General features: G+C 40.3%; 1 protein-coding gene across 3 annotated transcripts in view; it reads left to right on the top strand.

Moving 5' to 3' along the window:
* Positions 1–10,827, top strand: part of TAX1BP1 (Tax1 binding protein 1) — a 106,397-nt gene that overhangs the window by 529 nt on the left and 95,041 nt on the right. For 2 of the 3 annotated variants that reach the window (XM_019508637.1, XM_019508635.1), the window contains exons 2-3: positions 1,606–1,721; positions 2,399–2,582. In XM_019508637.1, coding sequence (XP_019364182.1) covers positions 2,406–2,582 — 177 coding nt within the window. In that variant the 5' untranslated portion in view covers positions 1,606–1,721; positions 2,399–2,405. The remainder of the gene's footprint in view (positions 1–1,605; positions 1,722–2,398; positions 2,583–10,827) is intronic. The other variant, XM_019508636.1, reaches the window with a different exon arrangement.

The following is a 10,827-nucleotide window of genomic DNA, read 5'->3' on the forward strand; positions in this document are numbered from 1 at the left end:
CCCCCCCCCCCGAAGCCACGAGCTCTGTGTCGTTGTCATACGAAACCCTGTGGGAGCCGATTTGTTGTTTCAGAGCTTCCCTGTCAGAGCTTTTAGCAGGTCTGGCTTATCTCTGGCCGCCTGCTGCTGAGTACAGGGTTGGGGGGGCTGCACAGTTGAGCGCTTCTGAAGCTGGCAGGAAGGACCCAAGTTCCTGCCAATCTCTGGGTGCTGGGGGGTCAACCTAAGCTGTCTCTTCCTTCCTAGTGTCTTTAGCACTGTCCCAGAGTCTTCCTTTCTGTTCAGTTTGCTGTTTGCGCAAGTCCCTATTCATTTGTGTCCAGTGAAGTTTTGGTTGCACCTTAGGCTGGGAGGATTATTGTAAGGCTATAAACAGACAGCTCTTAATGCTCTGCTGATTGGTCCAGGGTATAAGTGCTATCAAAACAGATGCTGACAGGTGCAGCTTAAACGGTAATTTATTCTTTATTCTAAGGCAAAGTGTTAATTTAGGTATTTCAGAGGTACTTGATGTTCAGCAGTGGGCTTGTCCCTCTGTAGGGCCTGTCGTTCCCTCTAAGATGCGGTGCTTGCATTGGAATCAAGCTGGTTGTCTGTTTTAGCCTTGTCAGTTCCAGGTTTTATTTCACGCTTGTGTTGGTGAAAGCGCAAAACTGCTGCTTGTTTCATGCCTAATCTACCAAAAGAACTTGCCCTTGTTTTTTAGCACTTGCTTGTGTTAATACTAAATTAGATGGTAAGAAGCTTAAGATACTTGGGAGCTGAGGGCTAGAAATCCTTGCATGGCTTGACAAAACAATGTCTGTTAATCCAGTTGTGGGTGTTGTCTGGGGAAAAACAAGCTATCTTCTTTTGCCTGGTTTTAAGAATGAATTCCAGCAAGCCGGCAGGAATATTCTAGGAGGTGATTCTAAGTCTTTGTACTTTAGTGGGGACTAGACTGGGTCCTCTTGGATGGTATTTCCATTGATTGTGGGGCTATGGATTTTGAAACTATGGATGAATAAGATTTAAAAAAAACCCAAACATTACTCAAGGCATGTGCCAGGGTGGGTTTGATTTAAATCAGTGGTCAGGAAGCCTCAGTTTAATCATAGTTTTCTACAAAATGTGCATTCTTGTTGCTGATATTCTCTATTCATTTGACTTCTTGATACTTTGCACATTTAGGGAGAGGTAAGGGCTTGACTCTGTGTACACATACATGCAGAGACAAGAGGGCTGATGGGTAGATGCTCAAGTCTGTTATCTCTCATCTCCATATAGTGCTGTTAACAAGGATGTTATCTCTGGAGATAGGCAGGCCAGGTTCTTTGGGTAGATGCGATATCTTTTATTAGACCAATTGAGTAGTTGGAAAAAAGTTTGTAGCATTTGTATAATTTGGCAATTTGTGTAACAAGTTCTTTGCAAGCTTTCCGGTGCAATCACCCTTCTTCAGGCATAGGGAGACTCCAGAATCTCTTGTTTAGTTGAGATAAGGAGAGAGCTGTTTGATACACCCCATTTAGATGCATGTTAGTAAGCACTGTTTTATGTTAATAATCTCTTAAATGAAACTAGTACTTTTACCAAGGTAAATAAAATATAATTATACTGTTTCAGCTACACCAAGGACTACACCTTCCCGTCTGTTTTCTCTGCCATGACATAGTGAGGACATCAGCCCTACTAGTCTCCCTTCCAGATACAGAAGAGCAACAACCAGAAGGAGTTTTATGGTGAGAAGATTATGGGAATCTCTCATCTATTTTGCATTCTTTTCTTAGATATCTAGCATAATTTAATGTCAAGTGTGTGTTTGAGCCCTCTTATTTTCTTCTTTTTTTCACATAGGGTGATGGTCTTTTCCTTTCTTGCTGCCCAAATGACCATATTTTGTTGCCTGATGGTGTCTAAGTTCCAAAAATGCCACATGCAGGCTGGCATTCTATTTTTGGCATACGTGGCTATTCATACATGTAGGGCTGCACATGCAGAACCGGAGTGCCAACCTGCGAGTAAGTGGCACTTTTGCCTGGCATTCAGAAATAGATGCTAAGGATGGCATTCCAGTTCTTTTCTGGATTCAGAGGTGCCTGTCTGGAGCACTTGTTCGAATGGCTCTTTCTGTATGGGTCTCTCTCTTCCATTTGTGTTTCATTTGGTATGCAAGATTAAACTATAATTTCATTTCCAGAAATGGTTACTCTGGGTGTAGGCTAAGCCAAAGAGCGTGTTTTGAAGTGGTCTCTGTGCTATCTGTAGATGATGTTCTGTGATTGAAGGAATTCATTTTTAGGGTTTACCTTAAGAAATTAAGTTATGCCTCTTTCCACTAAGCTAATGTTTAACTTCTTGTAGGAAAAATATTCTTCTAATAAATCGCTTCTCAAATAATAACTTTGTTATGTTACAGATCAGTCATGTCATCCTTTCAAGAAGTCCCATCTTCAAGTAATACTTTGCAGACTTCCAACTTTGCACATGTAATCTTTCAAAATGTGGCAAAGAGTTATCTTCCTAATGCACACCTTGAATGCCATTATACTCTGACACAATATATCCATCCTCACCAGAAAGATTGGGTTGGTATTTTCAAGGTAAGCAATTGGTACTCTTTCTCCCCTCTCTGCCCCCCTCCAGTATGTTAGTTATGTTGCATATTTTTGATTACATGCAGGAGGTTTTCTGGCAGTTTTTAAAGTAACTGTTCAGTGGTCCTGGTCCAAATTGTGTATTGTAACTGATTTCTGCTGTGACTTATTTCATTAGCTCAATGGGTGGGTGTTTATGCAGTGGAACTAACCTGCTGATTCAGGGTTTCCAACCCTGCTGACTCAAGTGGGTGCCAGTATGAGGTTGTGTGATTTTTAAATTCCTGGTTTGTGTTATTAAAAACAATCCATAGGGAATTATGCACAAGCATAAAACTACACCAGCAAGTTGTTACTAATGTTGTAAAGTCCAGCACTCAAATTTAGGAAAATTCTGCTTAACAGCTCCAAGATGTAGTTTGATACAGTTGTTAATTGATCACATACAGGTCTTTCTACAAGACTTCTGCCTTGTTCTGTGCACAGGATGGATGGGGATTATGTAGTGGGCAGATGCTCAATATTTTGTTTAATTCTCACTGATCATGTGTAACACATGCTTTATTTACTGCATGTTATTCAGACCTTGCCCAGAATCCAGAATTATTAATTTTCTATGATGCTTATCTCTTGTGTTATCTAAGTGCTTCATAAACGTGAGTGGTTTTATTTTTATAACCCCTCCCAGAGGTAAGGATGCTGATTATCCCTGGAGAACTGAAGCAGAGAGAGATTCAAGTAAAAACTGTATTTTAATTCTGGGTGCTCAAGTTGACAGTTTTCCAGCTTGCTAGCATAAATAGCACTTCATATGTTCAAAGCATAGTTCCCATTGTCTTCAGTTGCAGCTGTGAGTGCGCAGCAGTTCTACAAATCAGACCCTAGTTGGATATCCAGAAAATGAGGAACATAATTAGGGATGGGTTGTGGAGGACATTGGTTCAGTAATTTGCCTTTTATCATGCTGGACATCTTTATCAAGGGTAGAGATAAAATCCAGTTTTTTAGGGCAGCAGTCACTTACCTGAATTGCAAAGCCACCTTTTCTTTTATGTAAACTCTTGCCTCTTCCGTTATGTAACTTTCATCTTCTGCATCAAAAGAAGCAGGGGTTCTACAGACAATAGCCACCTTTGCTACTTAACCATGATTCATTTCCATAGCTTATCTGTTCTGTGTTGGATGAAGTTTGGATGCTGTGGAAAAATATATAATCATGTAACTAAAATGTCAATAAGTATGCCCAATGGGCTGAATTAAGTTTGCACAGAAAATGCAAATGGATATTTGCATTTTTAGAGTTCTTTTAGCATTTTTGCTTATATTATTAGAGAGAAAACTAGGAGGGGTGGTTTATTTCATATTCCCCTTCAAAAATATAGTCTCCTTTTGTTTTTTAAACATAGCTAAAATTATGAATACACTTTTTATATTAGTATCTATCTTAGAAGAAATTTTCTGTGCACCTGCATAATTGATGACAATGAGGACATAGGAGAGCGTTGGCTTTTGTATCTTTCCTTCTTGCCAATAGGTCCATATCAAAGGTAGCAGTAGAAGGAAATATGGAGCTTAGAGTTTGGAGTTAGTTACCTTATAGCTGATTCACCTGCAGCGTTCGTTCTGTCTCTCTCAGACTACTGGCAGATGTTCATTTAATGACATGATGTCATTTCATTCCTGATCCCAACAGTCATGCCTCTTGCCTTACCAAACATTTATGGCAGGATGCATGGGATTGGGATCAGGGATCAGATCCCAGCTGCACCCTTTCTATTTGTCAGTGCAAGTGGAGCCCAGGATCATCATTCTAGGCATTACCTGCACCGGTAAGTTCAAAGCTGTGTTTCATGGCTCTGCAAGGGCACATGGGAAGCTGCTCAGGTCCTCCTACATGGCAAGTTCAAAACTGATGAGCTTCCCCCGTGTGGCACTTCCCTGCATGTACAGTTGCAAGTGCATGGCTTTGAACTTGCTGTGTGGGGGAGTAACTGATTGTTGGAATGGGGATAGGACAGCCTGGGTCTTCAGCTGCACCGGTGTTGCACTTCTCCTGATGTTGACAGCTAATTGATAGTACGGTGTGTTGGGATGGTATTTGGGAGCATGGGGTGCTTCACCTTCAGTTCAGGGCAATAGGCAAACCAGCCATGAAGATGTTCTACGTTATAGGTGGAACATCTCTGTGGCTTCTTTCTCATTTTATCACACCATTAATTGCTTAAATGTGTGTCAGGGTTACTACTTATGGCACCATAAACACATTAATAGTACCACAAAGGTAACATCTGCCAGATCCCTTAGATGACTGTCTTTTGGGTGTCCTATTTTCTGTTCTGGTTGACAGTGTCTTTGTATCTGTGTGTTGGGGAAGTAGTTGTAAAGTATTCCTTGTGTGCTTATACATGGGCAGGCGTTCTTTCTCTCAAATACATGTTTACATACATGTATGTCATACATATGTATATGGATTTTTGTACACTAGAAACCTTTTATTTAGCTGTTTTGTCCAAAATGACTTCCTCTTCACCCCCACCATCCCAAGTATGAATGTAGTTACATTGCTATGAATGTGCTTGTATCAGTATTGTTTATTTAGGAGGTGAAAAGTCATACTAGTGTAATCTTTACCACATCTTTTATAAAAGTATAACTGCATCCACTCTAAGGCTTATACTGGTATGTCTGTAGTAATGAAAATATTATGATTATATCAGTGGTTAGAGGTACTGTGAGAATTTTTGCTGTGTGGAACGGGCATTAAGCTGACATTTTAACGAAGTGGGGAAGCCTCTGCTGATCTTTATTCCTTTTAATATAGTTGGCTTTCTTTTTAGGAATGGAGGAGAAGTTGGGTGTTTCTTCACATTAGGAAAATTATTCAAATGAGAAGTTTGCTTGTCCTTTTTAAAAGCTTCTGATTTCATGCTGGATTACTGTAATAGGAAACTGACTGGAAGGAGGGAGACTGAGAATGAAATGTCTGCTTTGTGTGATTCAAGTCAGGGCTTGAACCTCTGTCTCATTGCTTGGGTGCCTATCCCAACCACTGGGCTGTTGGCTGTTCTTGAGCGTATAATCTCTGTCTCCAACTAGAAATTTCAGTTTTTTTAAACTGATGTGCTCATTCTCATTAACAGTCCTGACTTCAGTGAATCAACCAAATGAGTCAAAATTTTCTAATGTAGAGTTTTCTGGATATTTTCTGTCAGAGGTGCTCAATGCTAGGTATAAATAAGCCATTAAATCTTGACATTATATCTCCAGATTAGTTAATAACTTAAGCTTTTAGGTCAGTCAAATTACTTTACTTTTCCTACAGATAGGTACAGTAGATTCCCAATATACCCACTGGATATACGGGAGTAACATTTCAGTGTTGTAGCCAATGGACCCTGCAGAAGTATTTTCTTTTTTGATAAAGTGGAGAGGACTGTCTTCTTACATAGATGCTTTTAAATAGTTTAATAAGCTTGGACAGAAATTGGAAAAAGTACCTGAGTTTATTCAGTTGAGTGCAACTGAGTAAATCCAGTCCTTGAAGTAAAATATATATAAGTTTGAAGAATGGAGGTTCCAGTAGGAACCCTCAAAGGGATGCAATTTTTATAAATTGCAATTTTTTTTTAAAGTTTAGTAAAAGTTGCAAGAAATGTTGCAGTAACTACCATTTGAATACGCTTGAGAGAATACTTGACGTATATTATTTTAAAATTATAACAAGGGGCTAGTACGCACAAAACAACAAGATGGGGAAGTAGTGGATAGTGGGTATATATTGTTAATTTAGTGAATTTTAATTTTGGAAAATCTGTGCATTTTGAATATAAATAATGATGTTTTAAAAAACTTCTAACAAGTAACATATTCCATATCTGAAGCAATTTAAATGCTAACTTCAACTGTGTGTATCTTGTATTTAGGAAGCTATTAGTATACGTTCTAGTGTTTCTGTCAAAACACTTTTTTTTTTTACACAAAACAAAAAAAATCCCGGTTCCCCCTCCCCCACCCTCCCCCAAGCATTGCATATTTCCCTTTTAAACATTTTGTGGTCACACAGTGGTACTGATACAGGTCATGTTAAACAGGATGCCTAAAATATCTTGACCACAGCTCTAAATCAAACATTTAACTAGCTTTAAAAAGGCTTATTAGGATAGAACTAACACCTGAGTAGTTAATGATCTTGTTCTGTATTATGGAGTAGTTCATAAATCATAGTCCAAATATCTGCATATAGTTTATTTTGATAATAGTTACAGAAGAAAATAATAACTTTTATGTAGGATCGAAACATTCACATGAATAGAAATAGCAGATAAGTCTACTATTCTAGTATAATTTACATAATGAAGCCAGCTGACACTGTGTGTGTGTATGTATGTTAAAATATGATAATTGCTTAGAATGAAGCAGTATCTCTAGTCAAGAAACTCTGTCATCTTATTGACCTCAGTTGTTGATTCAGGATGAAACTGTACTGTGGTCAAAGTATACTATTAAAGATTGCTTTAGGATTGTTTAGTAAATTGATTAAATGCATTCCTGTTATGGACTTTAGGTTGGTGAGTGATAAGAGTTTGAAGAGTATGACGTGTGCCTAGTGAAGTTATGAATATCAAGCATTTTAACAAGGGAATCATTAAATAACAAGAATGACTTATGCCCTTTTGTTGGGTTGTGATAATGTGGATAAGGAGAAGTAGGCTTGCTGTTTTTGAAGGTAGAAGCACTTTGTGCAGAATTAATTGCTCTCTTAGAGGACAGTTCTGTGTAAGCCGACATGCACTGTTGTATAAGCTTCCCTGGAACCTGAGAGGATGTCATTGCTATTGCAGCTCAGATAGTTGGGGTGGGGGTAACAAGTCTCTCCTCTCTGTATTTACAAAGATCTACAGAAATATTTTCTTTCCTCCACCCCCCTAACATGAATATAGGTGTCTGTAGGGATAACAAGGAACTGATCCCTAGTACTTTAGGGTACATCTTTTTTGCATCCAAATAAAATTAACATATATTGCATCTTGCTGTGTTTTAAATGCATTCACTTGTGCTTTGCTGCCTTACGTCATTTATAAAATATTTACTTAGCACAGTGAACATTTTCTTAACTACCTTTAGGTTGTCTTCATTTTAAGGCCTGCCTTTATTTATTATTTTTTACATTCTCTTTAGGTTTCTCTCCCTAAAGGTAACTTTTATTCCGTTTTTTCTAAAGTGATCCTAGAAACAACAGTGGCTTGTTTTTTCTGCTTTCAAGCCGCATGCTTGCGTGCAGGCTTGCGAGCATACTGAATTTACCGTGAAATTCAGTATGCTTCTTGTATAGTTAGTGTTCCAGGTAATGGGTTTCTGAGGTTGGATCCCTCCTGTTGTATCCCATCCCCTCCCTCCTCTTCCAGAAATGCAAGATTTTCCTTTGGCAGAAGCCACCAGCCACATCTTTCTCTGAACATTTGACAATCCAATTACAGCTTTTGTGCCCAAAATGACCTCAGTTGTTCAGTGTTTCCCCTGCAACTCTGCTCCCCAAATGCCTGGCACCCAATAACCTTTCAGGGGAGCAAAATTTAAAATGGTATTTGGGGAAGAATTAGATCCACTAGGCAGTTATAAGCATTAGATGCACATTTAAACTATAATACTGAACACGCAATTAAGTTAGATAGACAACATTTCAAACTTGTTGCTTTCATCATCAACTCTGGGACATGAAGTACTTATTTAATATCTCTTTGCCCAGCTACTGTCTGTGTAAACTGGGGAGAGAGGATTACAAGAACAATGAAGTCATCCTGACACAGACTGCCTCTGTCAAAGTCTGTGTGTGTCCACAATACAAAACAAAAGATCATCTGAAACGAAGCAAAATATTCAGGAAGTGATCTGACTGCTCTCAAAGTGAAATAAAGTACATGCAGATTCTTGAAAGAAGGGGAGGAGGAACTGAGAGAGTAGTGGGAAATAGTACTGGGGCAGGGATTTGGGACTGGTGAGAAGATTATGGTGGGAAATGGGATGAGTGGGAAGGAAGAGGGTGGGTTGGTTCAGGTCGGGGAAGAAAGTAGAGATTAAAGAGAGAGAGGTGACGGTGAGTGGCAGGATGAATGTGGGAAGTGGTATTATGGAGTAGTGCCAGTTGTGCTGCCAGTGATATTGGCACAGCCAGTTGCCTGCTACAGCAGTGGCTATTTTTTTGTATCTCCTTCTCTGCTGGTTACGCTGTTGGTGAAGGTATTAGGACGGGTGTGCAAGTCAGCTTCCTATTTTTCTTCCATGTGTGTCTATATATGTGTGCTTGGGTTGAGTTGGGAGACTCCCTTGGGGAAGGCTGGCCTCTCCTGCTTCCTGTTCAGAGTTCTATTCCACTTTGGGTGTTTCAGACCCCCTTTTCCCCTCCCCCCACCCTGCCAGTTAAAGTAGGATGAGGGAGGTACCCTCTCTTTCCCTGCCCCTCTTCTGGGAGCTGCTCTCTGTATGTCCATGTAGGTCTATATCATTCTCCCTGCTCCTTTAGGTGAGTTGGGCTAAGTATAGCTGTCAAAAAGCCCAAGGCTGAATTGATTTCACCTTCACAGGTTAGTCTAAGCTACATAGATTGAACCAGTAAGCAAGTGAACAGACATTTGCTCTTAAATCTGGAAATGCAGCCACACGCCTGCAGTGGCTCAGTCCAGAAGCTAGAGGGCACCAGAGCAGACCTCCTTGCTTAGCTGGAACAGACAGCTTGGGTCAAGGCTAGCCCACCCACCATGTGAGGTGGGGATTGCTGGGGAGACGCAAAGCATCCTGGGATATTGTGGGACTGTGAGCTAACATGAATCTGGAGGAGATCTGGGACAGGAGTTCAATAAACCAATTTAACCTAATGCAGTTAAGTCTCATACTACGTCCATCCATTTATCTTAACCCAGTTTCAGACATTTTGAAAGTGGTTTATGTACACTAAGTTTCTGTTGTGTTACAGATTTGAACTGGTTTTTGATCACCTGTACTGGTTACTGTGTAATTTCTGTCCCTCACCTTGGAGCGCATAAGACTTTCCTGATCAAGGTGATTTTTGCCCCTTTTCTGGTTCTGAGCTAGCAAGTGGTAGGGGCTTACTGTTGTGGGGAAGCAGGGAGACAATCAGAGACATCCTTTTGTGAATTGGGGCCAAGGTATGAGAGTAACTCTATGCTGTATGTGGGCTTTCTGTTCCTGTCATGTCTGAGATATGGCTTCTGGCCTTTTGTGGGTGTCCAAACTTCTCTATGCTATCTGAATGAGCTAGTGTTTGGCAAAACCCTGCCTCTCTCTGTGGGGAGCTAAAAGGAGAAATGCTGGGAGCATGCACCAACACTTGCTACTGAGGTTGGGGTAAAGAGTTGAGAATAGGTGCTTGATGCATATCACAAACACTGGTTTTGAGAGAGGGGGGTCCTGAGAATATTCACGGAGTGAGAAGAGCAGTATATACCTTTCAGAGCTATTGTTTCACCTGGTATTCATCTACTTTAGGTATACGTACTCAGCTAGAATATCACACCGAAATGAGTGGGATGGTTTACATCTGTAGTTTATAAGAGCTGAATGTGGCTTATAGTCATGCATTTAAACATTTAGAATTTGCAGTCACTAACAAGGCCAGTCAAGAGAAATTGCATATGTGATCTTTTATCACAAAATCATAAAATAAAGATTTATGTTTCTTGACTGCATATAGGTCAAAACCATATATAAAATCAGGTATCTTTTAGAAATATTAATGACTATGAGAATTGAGTACCTATAGCAGTACAATTCATTTAATCTATGGTATGAGCCCTGTACAGATACTCAGTGTGCGCCAAGAGAAAATCCTTTTTCCTGGTACAAAAAGAGAGCTGTACAGATGTTCAGGAGGCATTTTGCAGAAGAGAACTGACTTTTGATCAAAAAGTTATACCAGTTACCTATGACGATAATTTTTTCCCCCTTTTCTCCTGATTCAACTCGAATACCTGTGTACTGCTTTTGTGGGAAGAGATGGAGCCAGTAGCCTATGGTTCTCTGTTCTCCCTCCCTCCCTCCCTCCCTCTGGGGACCCTGCCCCCTGTCCTGCCGATCAGCTGGTTGACAAGAGGAGGTAGGGCCCCAGCTTGGTGCACTCCTTCAATTCAACCAAGAGGAGTGCAGTGGAAATCAGGTGCAGGGTTGCAAGCCTCCCAGAGTCCTGGGATTGTTACAGCCTTAGGAGAATTTACCTCTACGTACATCCCCCCCCCCC

Source organism: Gavialis gangeticus, unplaced genomic scaffold (genome assembly GCF_001723915.1).
Source record: "Gavialis gangeticus isolate Ggan-Ray unplaced genomic scaffold, GavGan_comp1, whole genome shotgun sequence".
In the NCBI taxonomy this organism is placed as follows: Eukaryota; Metazoa; Chordata; order Crocodylia; family Gavialidae; genus Gavialis; species Gavialis gangeticus.